A 21,067-nucleotide genomic window follows, 5' to 3' on the forward strand; every position below is an offset into this window, starting at 1 on the left:
TAAATGGGCTGTTGTTTAATTGTTTTCCCCCCCCGGGGCCCCCAAAAAATTTTTATTTAGGCCCTTATTAAAAAAACAAAAAAAAAAAAAAAAAAAAAAAAAATCTTCATTTTTATGTGAAAGTGATAAACACCGTAAGTTCATCATCCACACAGATTATTTTATTTGAAAATTTAATAATTTAAGGTAGAGAAATTATGAAATTTACATTGGGAACTTAAAGACCAGCGAGAGCACTTGTAAAGGGCAGAATCAGGACTTAGACTAGGACTTCTGGACTGAGTCACACCTTTATGCTTTTTTTCACTCTTGTTTTAGTAAGAAAACATTAAAGAAACTCTTATGTTCAGTAAACATTTTCCCAAATCTTTTATATCTGTAGCACATGGTAGTAAGAATTACTGTTTACAATGATGGCACAGATGCCCAGTGTATAGATAAGAAGGAGTTTATGATTTTCAGTAGAGGCTGAAATACCGAGGGCGGGGAACACAAAGGGCAGATTCTCAGTTAACCAGGATTTGTAATGAACCTGGAAGCCTTAGGCAGTCAAATTTGCATGCACCTTCCTATACACCTTAAGTTTCTTAAGCAGTCTTGTTTATAGACACTTTTTTCAGAATCCCCAGGTTTTTAACAGTAGAAAAAAATAAGCACTTCTGTTGCCTTCCTCCTGTCTTTTGGTCCTTTGCAGGCATTAGACTGGTTTAGGACAGGCAGATTCTTGCCTGTTCCCATTCCTTGAAAACCTTCCTGTAAGTGGTCATTCAGCTTTTCACATCTTTCATTAAATCCACTACAACTCTAAACTGTACATCAGTGGAGATATTTTTTAAATACTTTTTGTTTCATTTCTTGTTTAATTATCAGGTATTCACGGGTGGAATAGTTTAAATCTGTATTAACTATGGTGAGCTGCTGTGAATGCTTCCAGTGCTGTGTAATTAATGCCCCCATAACAGATATTCATTCCTTAAAATATGCCTGCACATGGCGCCTGCCCCTCCCTCCCTCTCTCTCTCTCTGCCTCTCTCTCCACACACACACACACACACACACACACACACGCACGCACACACCCACACGCGTGCGCAAAGCACACAACAAACTGCCATTCTCCAGCAGGCCTGTTTCTGGAGTTGGGAGATGTCAGCCTGCCGGGAGGGGATGGGGGGAGGAGGAAGAGGTGGGGCTCTACTCTGATTAATTACCTTAGGCATTCAGGGGTGGGGCTTCCTTCAGCCATCTGCCTGAGATATGGGAGGGAGCTGGAGAAAGAAGGAGGGGGAGAGACTGCCAGAGAGGAAGAGAAAAGAAAGGAAGAAACGCTAGAAAGAGAAAGGAAGGAAAACGGGATAAAGGGAAATCAATCACCCGCCCTTAAATAGCTGGCTGGGGGGGGGGAGGGGGGGAAGGAAAGCTGTGGAGGTGTGCCCCAGCACGACCGCCCTGAAGGGTTCATCATCTGTTCCGTTTGGTTTATGGAGAAAAAGAAAATGGTAACTCAGGTAAGATTGTGTTTCCTCCGTGTGTTTCTTTTCTGGTTTCTGGGATCTAAGTAAAGATATGGGGGTCGGGTATACTAAACAGAGTTTTAATAATGATGGTCTTCCCAGAAAAGGCCAGATTTATTGTTATTAACTGAAAAGTGTTAGTCTGTGTCTGTTGAGAGAGAGGGGGAGAGGGAGGGAGGGAGGGAGAGAGAGAGAGAGAGAGAGAGAGAGAGAGAGAGTGTGTGTGTGTGTGTGTGTGTGTGTGTGTCAGATGTGTCCGTATCCTTTTTTCTCTCCCCCTCCCTCAGCTCCATAGCAGATTCCTGTTTCCTGTTCTGTGCAGCTGTAGCTCAGGAAAGACCCTGTGGGGATTTGTCTACCTCTTTGTCTTGGTTCTGAGAAGAGGGAGGGAGAGAGACTGCAGAGGTAGGAAGAGATTCTTACAGACTGCCAAAAAGAGGGGAAAGGGACCGACTTCCTTTTAAGAATTGCAGAAGAATTTGTGTTCTAGGGAAATCTGATTCCTGATTCACTCTGGTTTCTCAGGGCTGGCTGTGGAATTGCAGTTTCGCTGCCTTCGCTCTACATGGCTTGTTAAAAATGAAGGCTAGAAAAATAGGCTTCGTTTTCATGGCTTTGTTACTGGCAAGGAATGTTTTCAGTAGGAACCCTGGGAATATCCAGGTGTAGCTGAGGCAGGTCGAGCTCTCCCCGAGAGGAGAACAAATCTGAACGGATAAGTGACAATCACACGGGCATTAAAAGGCATTTGAAGGAGAGGGAGTCGGAAATGGAAGATCTCTCTCCGCTCGCTCTCCCTCTCTCTCTGTCTCTCTCTGCCTGTCTTTGGTTATGCCAGGCAGTATCTAATCTGCATTTTACCAAGTCATTCCTGACAAACGGAAAGGTGAATAGCCTTCCATGGTTCCCCGGGCAGTGCTCTTTTTCTCATTGGCATCTTCTGTATGTTCCTTTACCCTTTTTCCTTCACACGTAGATAGGGAATGATGAGGCTGTGGTTGGAGTGAAGTCATTTGCATGGTCGAGCCTTCCAGTCCTTCAGGCTCAGACCTAGGATCGGTGTCACGCCAGGCTTTTATGCTCTGTAGGGAAATTTCATCACTGGACAGTGCTTTCCTTTTAAGGAGGTTGTCCTTTTTTTGTATTCTCTCTTCTCTTTTCCTCTCCAAGTTACCACCACCACCACCGGAGGGCGAGAGAGTCGGCTAGCTCTCTGGATAGAGGCATCATTTTAGGGGCAGGAACAGTGTTCCGTTAAATGTTATATAATGCCCTGCAGTGCTGTTTGGAAAGAGGGAAAGCATCAGGGAGATTCTGCCAACATGACCTAGAGGGAAGGGGAGTTTCAAAGAATGTATCTTTCCAAAGTAATTTTTCACCAGATCTGAGTTCAGAGATTATCGAGAAACCCCTCCTCTTTTGGAAAGGAGAGAAATCTTGGAAATATTTTCTCTTCCACTTATCCCTTCACTGTCAGCCTAATTAACTCTTTTAAAATATTGCTTTACTTTTTAAAAATTTCCATAAAAGAGAAGACCTATTTCTGGATTCTCTTTGTTGCTTGGGAGATGATACTTCTTAACCTTGGAGCCCTCATTCAATTTTCATTAACTGGCAATATTACAGGGCAACAGCTCTCTCCTTTCTCAGCTATTACTGAGGGCTTTTCAGCTACTTGACTTTTCATTATATATATTTTTAAATCAGTGAAAGAGTTCTCTAAAGTAGTGCTTTTTATAATCAGAGGTTTTCTGTGGCCTCTTGGAACATGTGCCCTGAGTTTCTGGAGGAGCGTGTGTAAAACACAAGTTAGAACGCATGCTTCTGCACACTTAATATTGTGATCTGAATAATTGGTACGTAAGGAAACTGTAGTTTTAGCAAGTGAAGCAGAAGAGAGAAATAGAAACGGGGAGGTTTCTTGGTGGTTAAGAATTCTAACAGATTTAAAATCACGGTGATCGTCTCAGGATGTGCAGGATGCTGAGAGAGGAAGTTGCTCATTTTTGCCCACCCCAAATTTCTACAAGCGGGAAGTGCAGAATATCAAATTTGTGGATTTTCCGTATGGCAGCATTTTTGTTTTGGTGTATATACTTTCTGTGTCAATGTAGCATACATAGTTGTTAGTAATCTAGAAAAGAAAAGAAAATGAAAGGAGATAACCAGATGGGCCAACTCTTTCTTTGTCCTTACAGGTTTGGGGTTTTTTGGTTTTTTTGTTTTGCTTTGTTTTGTTTTGATTTGGTTATTTTTGTTTTCCGTTTTTCAAGCCAGACATGTAATCCTAGTATTTGATAATGATCTGTCACATAGACTTTCTGAATATAAAACGCGTGTGCCGCTTAGGGTTTGGTTTATCAAAGTTAAATGGCTTATTATAGCATAGTATTTACTGTCTTGACTAGTATATTAAGAAAAGTATTTAGATCTGTTTTTATCATTTTGTCACCTCGGTTCTTTGCATATTGGATCTTGACATTCCTGTATCCCTTAATTTTAAATTAACTGCTCACTTGGTGGAAGAAAGGCAAAGTGCTTTCAGATCGATATTAGATCCATATCAGCAGTTGCTCGACGGGTGCACCTTATTATTATATCGGCTGTGGTTTTATGAGGCCCCTTTTTGGTATAATTAGCAAACGGCTCTGCCGTTTACAGTAGGTAATCAGTGTTTTGCCTTGAAAGAAAAAGCAAAAGGCAGTTTAATCACAAAATTCTATTATACTAGACAGACATGCCCAGGTGACTTTTTAAAATGTAACTTCAGGTCTACCCGCTGTTCGTGTGAATGGTGTAGGTGTATTTATTTCTCTGAGATACTCTTGTTATTTCTGAGCAAGTGACCCAAATTACTACATCCCTTCACATCTATGAAAATAACCATGTAGAAGAAGTCATTCTTGTAATAGGTATAAAATTAGAAAAACAAAATTGCGGTCGACTTCAGTGAATAAGAAAAATGGTTGGCCTGACATAGACTCAGTTACGCTATTTGTTCTTGAAGGGGAAAGTCTACCAGGCAGAGAGGAGAAAGGTTGTACGGTGTGGTGGATGTGAAAGAAAATTTTTGTACTCTCCTGTAGCGTAAGACTGCCAGTTTCTGTGGAACACAAAGCCCTCCCTTTCTTGGACAGCTCAGTGCTTTGCTGGCATTTTCTTCAAAATCTGTTTTCCATCAGGACCGAGAGGAGGGAAGGTGTTAAGAATAAGGGAGGTTGGAAAGGGGGCTGCTGTTCCTTTAAATAGTGCAGGGAGCCCATGTGGCAGCAGGCCGGCTCCGGAGTGTATTCTTTTGTAATGAATCACCAGTTCCATTGTCTGCTATCTCCCCTCTTTGTAGCTGGAAGGCTGAAGTCTTTCACCTGAGCTGCTGCCCCGTCGCTATTCTGTTCCTGGGTGGTTGGGAGAAGAGGAGAGGGAGGGTGTTCTATGCTTTAATTAAAGACAGATAACTGAGCAGGTATGTTTTGCTTTGTTTCATTTTCCCGTGTCCTTTCTGGGTTTGGTTTTTTGGAAATGAGCCGGAGTAGGGAATCAGTTCTGAGATTTAGCTACGCGTAGTCCATTTTCTGTGGATTTTGGAAGTACTCGGGGATTACTCAGTCTCCATTTTGTGGCCTTGCTTCAAAGCCCTTCCATTCTCTTGCCGGCCGGTTCCACCCGAACCTCATCCCAGCCTCCATGCCCAGAGCCTGGGCCCACACGGTTTGTTTTGGCACGCTTTCCACTTTCTATGGGCTGCGCGGGACTCTGGGAAGTTGGGGGTAGGTGCAGATTGTGGGCTGGAGACTAATTTATGTTCCTTTACAATGAACCAAAAAAAGGCTCACTCTTTCCGAAGATTTGGTTTCTGGCGGAATTCTCGTACACTGCTCCGTATCTTTACTTCTAACCATTTCCTTGCCAAAGCCAAGATGGGCTCTTGAAAAATATTGCTGTGCTAAAAATGACTAAGCTTTCCTGAAAAGATACCCAGAATTCCATAAATGTGATTAAATCTGAACAATTTGGACTCGGTAGATGATTCTCTTCTTCCCAGCCACCCCCCTACCCCCACTCCCACCACCCAAACACACACCTTTTTGCCCTTCCCGTTTTTGTTTTTTTTCCTTAACTTTATCTTTCTCCTTAGTGCTGCAGTCCAGACTAGGTAAGCCTTTGATAATCTCTGCAAGTTTGCATTGTCACCGAGGACGTCTCCGTGTGGCCAGGTAAATGGCGCTCCTCCTCCCTCCCGGTGACAGCGCCCGGCGGAAAGTCTTGTGCTCTTCCCTGAGATTTTCAGACTCCTGTCTTCCTCTCTCCTTTGACTTGTGGTCTGTGGAGTCCTCAGATGAAAACACCTCTTTGGGTAATTCCTCACCTTGGGTGGTTTCTCGGGCATCTCTGTGCCATACTCAGGTGGTCACCTGTGATGATTCAGCTGCTCTGCCCAGTGGCCCTTTTCTGGTGTACCGTTCCTCCCCGGAGCCCGACGTGGCTGGTGTCCGTCCTGGAGCCGGAATCCCTCTCTCTTCCTGTCTCATCGTTCCCAAACCGCCCGGCCCCCCGTCTTCCTTAAACTTTCTTCGCAACACTGGGGCTGTGAAACACAACAGACACAAACAGAACACGCCCCTGCCGCAGACGCCTTGCCGTTTTGAATGTAGCAGCTTTATTATTGGGCTTCGGTCGGTGCTCAACCTCCGGCCTAGGCAGCTGGGAATGCTGCAGTCCGCCATCACGCTGTTTGTGGTGTTCCCATTGCCCAGATGCTTAACCGTCCCTTTGTTTCTATTAGAGTGATGAAATTCGGGGAGCCTTAGAGTCCAATAACTCATTAGAGGTTGTTGGCAGAGTGCATTATTATTTCAAGTGCAAGTCGGATTTTGTCACTCCTGTGCCTTAAAAACCTTCCCGGTGTTTGTTTTCCTGAAGACTCATTAAATCCAGTGTCCTTACTCTGGTCCCTGAGGCCCTTGTGTGATCAGGAACCCCGCTGGCTCCCCAGCCTTCTCTCCTTCTCTTCCCATATTTCGCCCCAAAGACACTGGCCTCTTTGCTCGTCTCTTACCACACCTTGTACCCTCCTGCTCAGGGCCTTTCCTTCTGTTTTTCTCCCAGCCTGAAATGCTTCCCACTTGGCTTCTCAAGGGAGAGTGCTCCCTCGACCGTCCTGTGTCAACTTGAACTGCCCTATCCCCATATGCTGCTGATCTTAGTGCCTGTCGTTACTTGTTAACATGTTTGTTTATCATCCGTGCCACTGACCCCTCCAAAGAATATAAGGTCTGTGAGTGAGGTCAGGGACCTTCTCAGCAGTGTGTTGTATGCTCAGTATCTAGAACTATGCCTGGCGTGTAGCCATAATATAGCTGATCAGCTAATCCTGTCAGGTACTGGGCTAAACAGCATTGAAATCCTCTCCATGACCTTGTCGTTATCCCCTTGGTACAGAAGAGGAAACTGAGGCACAGAATGGTTAGGTAACTTGCCCAAGTTTATACAGCTCCTAAGAGATGTTCTGGAGGTTCGTATCCATAGACCGGCTTGGGACTCCATACTCTTAAGCACTGTACCCCAGTGCCTTTTGTAGGTATTATATATTCAGTCAATATTTGTTGAATGTGTGAATGAATTAATTTAGTTGAGGCTCTGATTCACTTCTGGAATTTCCATCTCTGACTTATTCAAGGCTTTGATGGAATAGAAGTTGACCCTTGAACAACATGGGTTTGAGGTACACATGCCCACTTAATGTGGATTTTTTTCAATAAATACAGTACAGTGGTGTAAATGTATTTTCTCTCCATTATGGTTTTCTTAATAACATTTTCTTTTCTCTAGCTTACTTTTATATAAGAATACAGCGCATGGTACATACAGTATACAAAACGTGTTCATTGACTGTTCATGTTAACAGTAAGGCTTCTGGTCAACAGAAGACTATTAGTGAAGGCTTTAGAGAATCAAAAAGTTACATGCAGATTTTTGACAATGTGGGGGCGGAGGCGGGGTCAGCACCCCTACCCTCCCATTAAGGGTCAATTGTACTTGAAAAAGCAGGGAATTTACTAATGAATAAAATGAATCCATTGTAATAGTATTATTTTATAGTGGCAGATAATATTACAGAGTACATATTATGTATTAGGCACTTTTGTCAGTGCCTTGTGTATATTAAGGCATTTATTCCTATTAGCAGCCTTATAAGTGCCGTTAATGTCCATATTGTAGGAATTAAGAAGAAACGGGGGCCTCCTGGGTGGCTCAGTCAGTTAAGCATCTGACTGTTGATTTCAGCTCAGGTCATGATCTCATCACCATTTGTGGGTTTGAGCCCCGTGTTGGGTTCCATGCTGACAGCATGGAGCCTATTTGGAATTCTCTCTCTCCCTCTGTCTCTGCCCCTCCCCTGCCCGTGTGTGCACGTGTGTGCTCACTCTCTAAATAAATAAATAAATATTAAAAAATAAGAAAGAAGTTAGGCAACAGGGATTCAGAAAAGTTAAGTAACTTGCCCAGGGAGGCAGTGTCAGGATTTAAACCCCAGAGAGTTTGTCTCTGGCTTCTCTGTTCTTAACACCACTAATAATGACTGTTATTAAAACAAATTTTTTTGTTTTTGCTTACCTGCTTGACACCAGTTTTACATACACATAAATCATTATCATGGGCGTATCATATCACTTGCCAATCTCTTTTTGAGATCCGTGGTGTTTTTCCCATCCATTAGACTGAGATTTGAGAGGTCAGGCCACTGGGCGGCACTAGATACGGACAGAGATAGGTTTCAGGCTTGAAATCTATGTCATTCCAGGTCTGCATTCTCTTCCATGATACTAGCAGCCTCATAAGATAAACAGTTCCATTGTTGGCCCTTCAAAAGTAGGAGAGTTTTCCTTACGGTGAGCTAAAATGTCTTTTCATTATGCTTTTCTCACTGTCCCCTGGTTCTGTCGTCCAGAGTCGCACAGAACTTAATCTCTCTTCATAAAAGCCAAGTATTTGAAGATAACTGCCGAGTGTTCCCTTTAATCCTCTGTTCTCTTTGCATTTCTTAACCTACTTCCTTGTGTTAGTCCTCACGGATACGAAAACCTCCCGTTGCCAGAGATTTAGCTATACTGGACTAATTACCTTGATTTATGTGAATGGTTTATCATTCTGCTAAGTAAACTATCAATTATGAGTATTGAGGACCAGATCTCTGTTACAAATTTTGTTTTGTGACAGGTTTGACTTCACTCCCGTTTTCATAGCTTATTGATCAATGAGGGTATCTCATCTCCTAAGTAGAATGTTATTTCTCTTTTCCATTGTAAGCCATGCATGCAGCTGTCAGCTGTTTGGCAAGAACCTACCTGTCGTCTTTCAAAAAAAAAATTTTTTTTTAAATTTATTTATTATTGAGAGAGAGACAGAGCCTGAGCAAGGGAGGGGCAGAGAGAGGGGGAGACACAGAACCTGCAGCAGGCTCTATGCTCTGAGCCGTCAGCACAGAGCCCGACACGGGGCTCGAACCCACAAATTGCGAGATCATGACCTGAGCCGAAGTTGGTCGCCTAACCAACTGAGCCACCCAGGCGCCCCGAACATACCTGTCTTCTAACCTGGGTCTTAACCCAGATCCCTCAAAGGTTACTAATCATGAAATTTTCATTTCTTTTTAACTTATTTTTTAGGAATATTGTTTCAGAGATGACAATTGGACTGACAAATGACATACCAAAAATCCACAAAAGTAAATACCACTTCGCTTGAGATGTTGCGATTGTACAAAAAAAATTTGTTGGAAAAAACAAAATCCGGGATTATAAGAGTCTTTTCAGTTAGTAGCAGCAGGAAAACATGATCTTGTTTTTCTATCGAAAATAGAGGTAAAACACAACCAAAAGATGAATTCAGCTCTTGGAAGATATTCTGAGGTAATAATACTTAGTATAAGTCAAATATCATCGAAATACTCTTAGATCACCTTCCTTTGGCAGATTCTTTTCATCAGCCTCTTGAATTCTTTCCAAGGGCTATCAGTTTCAGAACGTTAGAATGATATTTCTTATTTAATTAAAGCTCAGGAAATAAGGATGGCTAGACTTGCTATAAGCAAGAGGAAATGAATGCAGTTTTCAAACTTGTAACTTGAAATCCTATAACTGATGATATTGGATTCATTCACAATTACAGGATAATGTTCTGCGGTCAGAATTTGATAGTTAACGTATAAAGGAATATTTAAGTAGACGACATGGAAATGGAAATCAATGATTATTTTTTGAAATTACAATACTTTCACATCCACAAATAATAGAACTGTATTCTTTCATCTAATATTGATTATGAGATTCCTTATAAAAAGTTCTGAAGAGACAAACTGACACGGAAGTGAAGGAGTTGAGACTTTGAAACCTAGAAATCCACAAACTTTTTCCACTAATGGCTTGATAGTAAGTATTTTTGGTTTTGCGGGCCATGCTGTCTCTGTCCCAACTAGCCAGCCCTGCTGTTGAAACGCGAAAGAAGTCATAGACGATACATAAACGAAGGAGTGTGGCAGTGTTCCAGTAAAACTTTATTTATGGACACTGAAATTTGAATTTCATATAATTTCCATGTGTCACAAAATATTCTGCTTTTCACTTTTTTTTTTTTTTTTTTTTCCAGCTGTTTAAGAATGTAAGAACCACGCTTGGCATTTAGGCTGTGCAAAAACTGGTGGGGGAAGCCACAGTTTGCCAACCCCCGACTGAGAAGGATGGAGGTCCTCCCTACCTGCTAATAGAGGGAATGTTTTCCCCTAGAAAGGGGACAGGGACGAAAGGGACAGGGACACAGCTCCCGGCAGTTCTGACATGTTTTCATCTCTGTTAGCGTGAAACCCTTGACTTGCTCTCTCACTTTCCCCCAGAAAATAGGAAGATTTCTTCCCCCTTTCTTCCTTTATCCCTCCATTCTATCCCCAAATCTAAGGCATATCCCCATGTATGCTGTGTTTTATACCTTCCTGCTTTTCATACAGTTTTTCATATACTGTTACATTGAGCCAGAATACCTTTTTCACGAACGTGATTGATTTCTTGCCTTAAAGGTTCAGCTTAGACTTCACCTCCTTCAGAAAGCCTGCCCCCCTCTCAGGGTTGTCCCTTTATTGTGACTGGCATCGTGTATGCGATGCTGTCTTAGCCCATGCTATAGTAGTACTGTCTCTGTGAGTATATTTATCTGTTTTTTCCCATCAGACTAGCTTCTTTCAGGAATGCGACCGTATCGCCTGTGTTCATTGTCACATCTGGTTCGATTCAGTAGCTAGTAAATACTTCGCGATTGAATTAATGAATTTTAACCTGTTACTTCATAGGCAGGGTTCTCTTTGGAAATGAAAACAGGAGAGTTAAATTGGGTAATCACATATATCCTCATGCTTATTACTTAAATCAGTTAATATTGAAAATATAAATGTCATTTTAGAAACGGATGCTTTATTTGGCTAGCATAAAGGAGGATTTTGGAGTAAACAGCTATTTGGGGAAATCTCTTGTAGATGTTTCAGTGGAAGGCAACATGTATCCAGAAGATGGCAAGCAGGTAAGTGCCAAAGGAGCTCTGGTCTCCTGGGAAGTCAGGAAAGGGGGAAGAAGATCTTTAACCCACCCAGTGTGGGAAGGGCAAAGAGAAAGGGAAAGGCGGTGGTGACATTTTAGGGTTTGGCAACTAGAGTGCTGCCACCTCCCTCTCTTCTTTTCCTTCTACTCGAGATGGCCAAGAGTTAGATTCTTAGCATACTGCTTTTGAAAAGCTGTCCAATACAGATACGTATTAGATTATGACCATTCTGTGTCATTTTCTTCTTTTCTTTCTTTCTTTCTTTCTTTCTTTCTTTCTTTCTTTCTTTCTTTCTTTCTTTCTTTTTCCATTCCATGTCATTTTCAAGGCTCCCTGTTCATTGTTTTATGGTCTTTTTTCCTCTCCGTGTATTTCCTTTCGGTTAGTTTCTTTGGTGGTATTATCAAGTGTGCTAATCTTTTCTTCTGGAGTGTCTAATCTGCCATTAATCCAATCCAGTGTGTACTTGTTGCCTTTTTCCATTAAATCTCAGACAATACAGTTTTCACCTCTGGCATTTGATGTGGATCATATATATATCTTTATCTTTCATGTCTCTTAACATGCTCGGTGTTTCTTTTACATACAATTTTTCTTGAACACGTGGAATACAAATGTTTTAATATCCTCGTCCACTAATGCTGACACCTGTATTAGTTCTGGATCAGTTACCATTGATTTTTCTCATTATGGATTGTATTTTCCTGCTTGTTTACATTGCCTGGTAATGTTTGGTTAGATGCCAGACACTGAATTTTTTACCTTGTTGGAGGCTTAGATATAATACGTATCTATTTCAATAAATACTCTTGAGCTTTGTCTACACCACCGCTGAGTTTCTGAAAAGTGGTTTGCTCCTTTCAGGTCTTGTTTTTTTAAGTTGTGTTAGAAAGGGCCAGAGCTGTGTTTAGTCCCTGGTTAGTTTTACCTCACTGTTGAGGTTCTTAGTACTCTAACTGATGTTTCCGAAATAACCAGGTTTTGCACACTCATCATGGGGAAACAGGCTCTGTTGATGGCACTGTGTGATCTCCTGGCGTTACTCCCTCCACCTCCTTCAGGTGGACATTTCCCCAGCCCTAAGGTAGCTCCTCACAGAACGTGCAGTGATCATGACTTAGCTGAATATTTGAGGGCAGCCCCGTGCGCATCTTCGGAGTTCTCTCTCTGTGCAGCTTTCTTTTTTTCTCTGGCACTCTTCCCTGTGAACTCCAGCCGTCTTGGCTTCCCTGCACTTCCAGCTCACTGTCTTCAGCTCATGGGGACTACCTGGCTCTCGCTTCTCTCTGTGCCACAGCCTGGAAACTTTCTCCAGGCAGTAAGCTGGGCGGTTATAAAGGTCACCTTGGTTTTTCCTGTCTGAGGGATCAGTGTCCTTCTTTGCCTCCTGTACAGTGTCTCGAGTGCTGTACGTCATGTATTTTGTTCTGGGTTTTTTTGGAGCAGCAAGAGAAGTCTGTCTGGTTCTTGTCACTTCACCTTGATTGGAAGCCGAAGGAAACCACTTATTCTTAATTGAAAGCTAAGTGGTATCTCATTTAACATATTCCTAATGTATGAATGAAAACTCAATTGAACAGTAATTTCCGGGAGTATTGGAGAATGCATAGTATGTATAAATAATCAAAATACGAGGTGGAGCATGGTAGATTACATGAATAAGATGTCAGTAAACTACCATTAGAAGTTCAGATGAGGAAAGAGTTTGGAAGGAAAGCTTGGCAGCAGCAGAAAGGGTGAGACGAATGGCTCTGGTGGATGCACATGTGCGTGTGTGTGCATTATGCAAGACATTGTCTCAGTTTAGAACCAAATTCTAGAGTACTGAATGAGACGCAGTGGTAGAATAATTTCAGAGAGAGTCTAGGACTCTCTAATTAAAGGTAAAAATAGTTATTTTTTTTTTAATTTTTCAAAAACGTTTGTTTATTTATTTTGAGAGAGAGAGAGAGCCGGGGAAAGGCAGAGAGAGAGAGGGAGAGAGAGAATCCTAAGGCGGCTCCGCACTATCAGCTCAGGGCTCAGGCTCACAAACGTGAAGATCATGACCTGAGCCAAAATCAAGAGTCAGACGCTTAACCGACTGAGCCACCCAGGTGCCCCTAAAAATAGTTCTTTAACAAAAATACATGGACAGGATCACAGGAAAAATAGTGTTTCTGTTTTTTTTTTTTTTTTTTTTTATGTTTATTTTAGAATGCCCCAGTAGTTAGACTTTTAACCATTGCTCTTTCATTGGTTTTCAGGTTCTCTAGGAATTTCAGTGGGGAGAGGGTGCTGTGGAACGAAACACGTTGTTGCACGCACGTATCAAAGAATGTGGGTGGCACTGCTTGGAGTTTTCCTAACGTTGGATGAAATGGTTGTCTGTCATCTGCTAGTGTAGCAACTTGAGCAAAAGTTCACCCAAGTGTCTGCTTTCATATGCTGTCCTCTCTTGAGGAGCCAGGAGGCATTTTTGAGAAACTGGGGACGTATGTGTTTTGTTTGGGTTAATCTCACTTTGCCTATGCTTTTATATAAAGTGAGAAGAATGTGGTTGTCCCCCCACCCCCCAACATTTATGCTGATGTGACTATTTATGTGAAAAGGAGTATGAAGATCTTTAAAGTTACAGCTCAGCTGTTAGGTCTCACGTTGTGAACTATATTCTCTTTCCCTTTTGTCTTCTTCCTTCACAAATAGTGGTTGTTAGCTGTGTGTGTGTGTGTGTGTAAGTCAAACAAAGAATTTTGTATTCACGATCTCAGTTCATTCTTATGGATGCCCCATTTAGGTAGCTATCCCCTCTCTTATTTTGCAAATAAAAATACTGAGGCATTGAGAGATTTAATGATTTCTCCAAAGTCACACGGTTGTACATGGCAGAGCCCGGGTTAGAACCCATGTTTATCTTCCAAAATTTGTGCTGTTTATACCCCTTTTTTGATGATAGCCATTACCTGAAGCATAATATGAAGAATATAGGCCTTAATGTTTATTTAACTTCTTCTTCTTCTTTTTTTTTTTTTAAGATTTTATTTTTTTAAGTAACCTTTACACCCAGCGTGGAGTTTGAACTCACGACCTTGAGATCAAGTCATATGCTACACCGACTGAGCCAGCCAGGCGCCCCTCACCTTTTCTTTATGTATCTTTATAACTCACCTTTAGCCAAAACCTTCAGAAATGTCTGCTCATTTTCTTGGAGTCTTGGGTTCCTTTGGGAAAGTACAGAATTGATCAATTTGACAATTCTGTACACAGCATTAGATTCCTGAAATTTTATCGCAGCACAGAGGTTTTACAGTTTGATGGTTTAGTAATCATATGGGAGCATTTGTACAGGATAAGAGAGAAATGAAAGTGTTGCCTTATTACAGTAGCTCTTAGCCACTTTGGGCGGGAGAGCAGATAAACTACTTAATGGCACTCTGTTGACTGTCTCTGTTGCAGAGAAAATACTTTGTTCCACATGGTAATGAGCCTAATGTTTCTTCCTTTTTAGTGCATTCTGTCCCTTGGGTAAGGCTTCTTTATCATAGAATCATTGATTCTTACAACTCAACTTTAGTTTACAAATCTGGATGTGGATGCAGAGAGGAGGTGAATTGTCCAAGGTCATTTGGCGCAGTAATGGCAGAACTGGAGTTAGAACTCAGTTTTCCATAGTCCCTGTCTGGTGTTCTTTCTATTGTCAGAACATCCTCCTGGGGAGTTCAGACCTTTAACAACAGATGTTTAGTCTGTAAAGGCGAAAATATCAAGTTCTTTTACTCCTCATTCCTAAAAGGGAAAAATCTTAAAATGAGTAAAAAGCTCAACTTGTGTATCTTGGGAATTCTTTGCTGGAAAATTATTCTTTTTAAATTATTTTTATTTGTTTATCTTAGCACAAGCCGGGAAGAGGGACAAAGGGAACCCAACGCAGGGCCTGGGGTCATGACCTGAGCTGAAATCAAGAGTTGGATGCTCAACCGACTGAGCCCCTGAGTCATCCCTGGAAAAATAATTCTTGAATGAAGCTCGATAGTCCAGTTGATGGGATAATGGTAACAATGCAGTTATAGGTGAGGAAGATTGTAAGTAGGAAGAAGAAATAAACATGCCCTTTGATTGTTTCTGTTTAAAGATGCTTGAAGATTTTTCTTTGTCTTTGTTTGTTGAGCAGTTGGTTTGACATGGAAAGATAAAAAGTGCAGAGTGAGGGGTGCCTGGGTGGTTCAGTCGGTTAAGTGTCCAGCTTCGGCTCAGGTTATGGGGTCACGGTTTGTGAGTTCGAGCTCCTCATGGGGCTGTGCGCTAACAGTGCAAAACCTGCCTGGGATTCTCTCCCCCACCCCTCTCTGCACCCCCCAACGTGTGCACATGTGCTCTTTCTTAAAATGAAATTAAAAACAAACAAAAAACCAAAAAAAAGTGTAGAGTGAAATCTGAGAGTGTTTCATCGCTAAGCCCTATTGAAGTTTAGACCGCCTTTGGGTTCTCTTAGGAACAGATTTTGGATCTCCAATCTGGGTTTTCTGCATACCTTCTTCCTTAAGTTGATTATCCTCTCTTACTCTGGGACAGGTTTTCCTGTTTTAGCATAACACCTTATTTGCGATCACTTTTTGGATGAACTTTTCCAACACAGGACTCTAATTCCTTCTCTAGGTTTCTTTGTCTCGCTGTGGTCCAGGATTAAACATGGCAGTCACTAGTTTATATTTCATTGCCCTTCTATTCTGACCGAAGGGTCAGAGTCTATGGCAGGCCTTATTGATCCACGTGGTAGAGAGGTGTAGGTACCGGGAAATGTTTTTCTCCCTTTAGACCGCCATCTGATCTTGGTCCCTATTGTGTTTGTGAAGGAGGCGGGAGGTGAAGAATTAGGTGTTCTAATTGGCAAGTACTTGATTTTTGTTTTGTTTTGTTTTGTTTTCTGAGAGTGATTAGACTCATGAAGGTCTTTTATATTTGTCACGATTCAGACATGGTGCTGAGTGAGCTTGTAGGTGACATGTGGACTGTGACTTATGGTGCACACATACATGTATACACAGTGGAATACTACTCAGCCATAAAAAGAAGGAAACCTTGCCATTCGTGATCACATGATTGGACTTTGAAGGTACTGCGCTAAATGAAATAAGTCAGAGAAAAAAATAGTAGTTCTGATACTTCCTGAGTTGCTTTGCTTCCTGTACTCCAAATGCATATAATTTACTAAAGCGTCAGGACAAGGATGTTGCAAGAACTGTAGTAAACACTTCTCATTTTCCTTTAAGCTTCTCCAGTTTGCTTTCAGTGAATCTCGGTGTTCTTAAAGGGTTAAAGAAACGACGACATTCACTACCCCATGTTCTTTAGGAAGGCTAAAAAGGAACCTGATGTTAACTAAAATTTAAATTAAAAAAGAAAAGGAACTTGAATTCTAGAGCTTGCTTATGGTTGAAATCTTTTGCAGAAAAAAAATCATGACTTCTGGGTCAAGTTCTGGGACATTCCTGCAGCCCCCATCTCTTGTAAGAGCCCACTGACATTAACAGTGTAGAAGTGTAAATGTAAACCAGTAACAGCAGACAGCAAAGGGCGAAGAGCGATACTACTAATGAACAAGAGAGTTAAACAAATTTCTGGAGAAATTAAAGCAAACGGGAACCAACTGATGGATAAATGGAGCGGAAGCTAAAGCCTAACAATGAGTATAGGAGCGGCTAGGGGTGTGTAGGCCAGTCTCTCCAGCAGGAACCCCAGAGAGGCTCTGGACTCAGCGAGAGTGAAGAAGGAATAGGAAATGGCGATTTTGGGTGTAGTCTGTACGGATCACTTCAACCGTGTGGCATTTCCGTAGCCTTTCCGCTGCCTTCCCAGTGGAGGTAGCCAGCACTTGTGGCGGCTCCTTTCTCCGGCACCAGAACAAGGAAAACCAGAAACACCAGAGGGTTTGACTCTGAAGCACTTGATCGGGAATGCTTGGGGAAAGTGAACGTAATTCTTTCTGTATTAGGTATTGGCACCCCTTCCTTGAGTCCCATACTTGGGGAGGAGATCATTCCGCACTTTCCTAGCAGCTTGCAATAAAACAAAGCCTACTGGTTGACATGCTCTTTTTTTTTTTTTTTTTTTTTAAATCTCATACTGAGTTCCCAGTTAGAATTTTAATTCCAGGGAGAGAACTGGTCAGAAAACAGATTATACAATAGCAGAGAAAACCCACACCAGCTAACCAAGTCCTTATACCTGGATCATTGGTGCGTGAAGACCATTAGCCATATTAGAGGGTCCTTCAGCATGACAGAGACCACAAAAAAAAAAACAAAAAGAAAAGCTGACCCTCTGGGGAAACAGACAACCCAAGAAATAGAGGAACATTTAACACAACATTCCAACTAATGGAGTCAGATTCAGGAAGTTAATACATTCATAAACCCATTATTGGGTAAGGGGCGTGCCTGGGTGGCTTAGTCGGTTAAGTGACTGACTGGCTTACGTCGTGATCTCACAGTTTGTGGGTTCGAGCCCCGCATCAGGCTCGGTGCTGACGGCAGAGCCTGGAGCCTGCTTCGGATTGTGTCTCCCTCTCTCTGCCCCTCCCCCACTCACTCTGTCTCTCTCTCTCTCTCTCTCTCTCTCTCTCTGTCAAAAATAAATAAACATTAAAAAAAAAACCCCACATTACTGGTATAATGAAAAGGGAGCAATGTGAGATTGCAAAAGAGGGATGGAGATCAAGAATGTGACTGTCAAAACATGCCACAGACAAATAGAAAATAAAATTGAAGATAACCTCCCGAAATGTAGAGCTCTAAGACGCAAAGATGGAAGATACAAGGGGTAAGACAGAAGGCTTCCTTAGTGTTCTTTAGAAAGTGAAGACGGAGACAAAACCTTACCTGCTAAATTACATACGAAACAGCCAAGATCCAGAAACAACCTAAGTGTCTCCCAACGGGTGAGTGGATAAAGAAGGTGTGAGATACACACACATACCTGGATACACAGTGGGATGCTACCCAGCCATACAAAGAAGGAAACCCTGCCCTTTGTGACCACAAGGATGGACTTCGAGGGTATTGCGCTAAATGAAATAAGCCAGAGGAGAAAACGGCATATGATTTCACTTACATGTGGAATCAAAAAATGGGTGCTTGGGTGGCTCAGCCGGTTGAGCATCTGACTCTTGATTTTGGCTCAGGTCATGATCCCAGGGTCGTGGGATGGAGCCCTGTGTCAGGCTCCACGTTGGGTGTGGAGCCTGCTTAAGACTCTCTCTCTCCCTCTCCCCCTCTCCCCTTCTCCCCTGCCCCCCCCTCTCTAAAATTTAAAAAGATCAATTTCTAAAAAAAACAAAAGACTGAATGAACATAGATCTAGAGAACAGATTGGTGGTGGTTATCAGAGGGGAAGGGGGTCAATTGTATGGTACCAGGTGATAATCAGACTTATTAGGATTATGGTCACTTTGTAGTGTATACAAATACGATTTATTATGTTGTACACCTAAAAGGAATATAACATACCAATTTTACCTCAATTAAAAAACCAAAAGCAGAAAAAACTTTACCAACTGATACTGTTGGGAGTACAGTCCTAGGAAAGCAGGGATGAGGAAAGGGGAGTGAAACAAGGAAGGTGGGCTGGCCATAGCCTTGTTATAGGTGTTGTTGATTACAGATCTTCGACTTACCATGGGGTTATGCCCTGATAAACCCATCGCAGGTTGAAAGTGTGGTAAGTCAAAATGCATTTAAATGCATTTAATGCTACCAAACATCCTAGCTTAGCCCAGCTTACCTTAAACATACTCACAACACTTAAGTAGCCTACAGTTAGCAAAACCATCTACCAAAGCCTGTTTTATAACAAAGTGCTGAGTGTCTCACGTAATTCATCGAATACGGTACTGAGAAACAGAACGGCAGTCTGGGTGCAGAATGATCGTCAGTGTCCAGGTTGTTGTCCCTCGTGATCACATGGCTGACTGGGAGCTCTGGCCGCCTCTGCCCAGCATCAGGAGAGAAGACCGTCCTGTATATCAATCTAGCCGGGGGAAAGACCCAAATTCATAATTCTAAGTATGGTTTCTACTGAATACGTATCTCTTTAACACCATCATAAAGTTGAGCATCGTTAATTTGGGGATCGTCTGTATTTGATTTCCGTAGAAGTTTTCAGAAGGGTTCTGTAGAACTGTTGTTCCTCTTGCTGGTCCATCCAAAGGGAGTGTGGAGAGGCATTTTATCTGCTGGTTTCCACTCATCTGTTTCTCCCCCTTTGGTCAGAGTTTGTCATGTGAACAGTTAGCTCACACAGGCCTTGGCCTTCATTGGCCTCAACGGGGAGGCCAGGTCCTACATCCTGTGTGCCCAGGTCTAGAGTGGTGTGTCATTAATTAATGGTGTGTCATTAATTAATTTAAAAAGGGAAAATAAATTGCCAAAAACACCCTCAAAATAACTATGAAAGATCTTTTAGGATGCATTTGGGGAAAAAAAATGAACTTCAGATATTGAAAGGTAAAATCTAATTAGTAGTTTATATCAGGAGAATCTTCTTTTAAGAAAATTGTACTTATAGACTCAAACCTTTCTCCTTTCCCACCCATTCCTACCTCACTGCCCGCTTGCATACAGCCCCATGGGACTGAGGTCTAGGAGCTCCTCCCCCTCCCCCAGGGCCACTACCAGACCCGGACTCTCCTTGGATTACCCCAGCACACGGTCCCTGACCTGCTTCCCTCTAGCTCTGCTGTAGCTCTTTTTTTTTTTTTTTTTAATTTTTTTTTTCAACGTTTTTATTTATTTTTGGGACAGGGGGAGACAGAGCATGAACGGGGAAGGGGCAGAGAGAGAGGGAGGGAGACACAGAATCGGAAACAGGCTCCAGGCTCCGAGCCATCAGCCCAGAGCCTGACGCGGGGCTCGAACTCACGGACCGCGAGATCGTGACGTGGCTGAAGTCGGACGCTCAACCGACTGCGCCACCCAGGCGCCCCTCTGCTGTAGCTCTTGTAAGCCCTGCAGGGTTTGTGGTGTTCCCTTCCTCGTGTCCCCTGTGTTTCCCCATGCCGGGTGGGTTTGGGTCTCTTCCTGTCCTAATTTTGGTTGTATCTCTTAAAAATTAACAAAAATCTGTAGTTATTTATACACTCTACTAGGCTGGACAGATTTCTTTTTTTTTTCCCCCCTTTTAACAAGCACTTATTGAATGTTTTTAAGGCAGTCACCGGAGATGCAACAATTGATTAGACCTGGACAGTTACCTGCCCTCAAAGAGTCCATGTTCTACAGAGGTGATAGATATGTAAACAAATAATTTAAAAAAAATTTTTTTTAATGTTTGTTTACTTTTGAGAGAGAGAGAGAGAGAGAGCACAAGCTGGAGAGGGCAGAGAGAAAGGGAGACACAGAACCCAAAGCAGGCTCCAGGCTCTGAGCTGTCCGCACAGAGCCTGAGGCGGGGCTGGAACCCACAGACCGTGAGATCATGACCTGAGCTGAAGTCAGACACTTAACCAACTGAGCCACCCAGGCGCCCCTAAACAAATAATTTTAATAGAAGTGCTGTAGTAGAGTTACGTATTAGGTTCAGTGGGAATACGCGGAGGGAGTGATTTTTTTTTTTTCCTATTTGGAGGAGGCAAGAGAAGCCTCTGAGAACAGTGGATGACCGGACTAAATATTAAAGAATGTGTATAAGCTAGGCAGATGGGTAGGAAGGAGAGCGGCTTTCTAAGCAGAAGGACTGGCAGGTGCAGAGAAACTGGAGGTGAGATAGCACAAGGTGTTTTCCAAGACGTAATACACGCAAGAGCGCCACCTGGGCCCAGCTGAGCCGCTGTCATCTCTCAGGTGGGTTATTACTATAGCCTCCTAACTGGCCTGCCTGCTTCTGCCTTGCCCAGTGGTCCATGTGAAACCTAAACCTAGCCATGTCAGTTGGCTCAGAACCCTCGCCGGAGAGGAAGGGCCCAGATCCCTGCAGTGGCCTTAAGCTTGGTAAGA

The 21,067-nt window shown here is 42.6% G+C and overlaps 1 protein-coding gene across 25 annotated transcripts in view; it reads left to right on the top strand.

Moving 5' to 3' along the window:
* Positions 1 to 21,067, top strand: part of RBFOX2 (RNA binding fox-1 homolog 2) — a 288,313-nt gene that overhangs the window by 184,364 nt on the left and 82,882 nt on the right. Inside the window, exons 1-2 of one of the 25 annotated variants that reach the window (XM_040490941.1) lie at positions 1,280 to 1,508; positions 10,965 to 11,081. The exons of 20 other annotated variants lie outside the window; for them this stretch is intronic. In XM_040490941.1, coding sequence (XP_040346875.1) covers positions 1,482 to 1,508; positions 10,965 to 11,081 — 144 coding nt within the window. In that variant the 5' untranslated portion in view covers positions 1,280 to 1,481. Of the gene's footprint in view, positions 1 to 1,279; positions 1,509 to 4,884; positions 4,978 to 9,379; positions 9,425 to 10,964; positions 11,082 to 21,067 lie in introns of those variants that run through there. 4 more of the 25 variants (XM_040490940.1, XM_040490949.1, XM_040490953.1 and 1 more) reach the window with 4 other exon arrangements.

This window comes from Herpailurus yagouaroundi, unplaced genomic scaffold (assembly GCF_014898765.1).
Source record: "Herpailurus yagouaroundi ecotype Mexico unplaced genomic scaffold, PumYag 182, whole genome shotgun sequence".
In the NCBI taxonomy this organism is placed as follows: domain Eukaryota; kingdom Metazoa; phylum Chordata; class Mammalia; order Carnivora; family Felidae; genus Herpailurus; species Herpailurus yagouaroundi.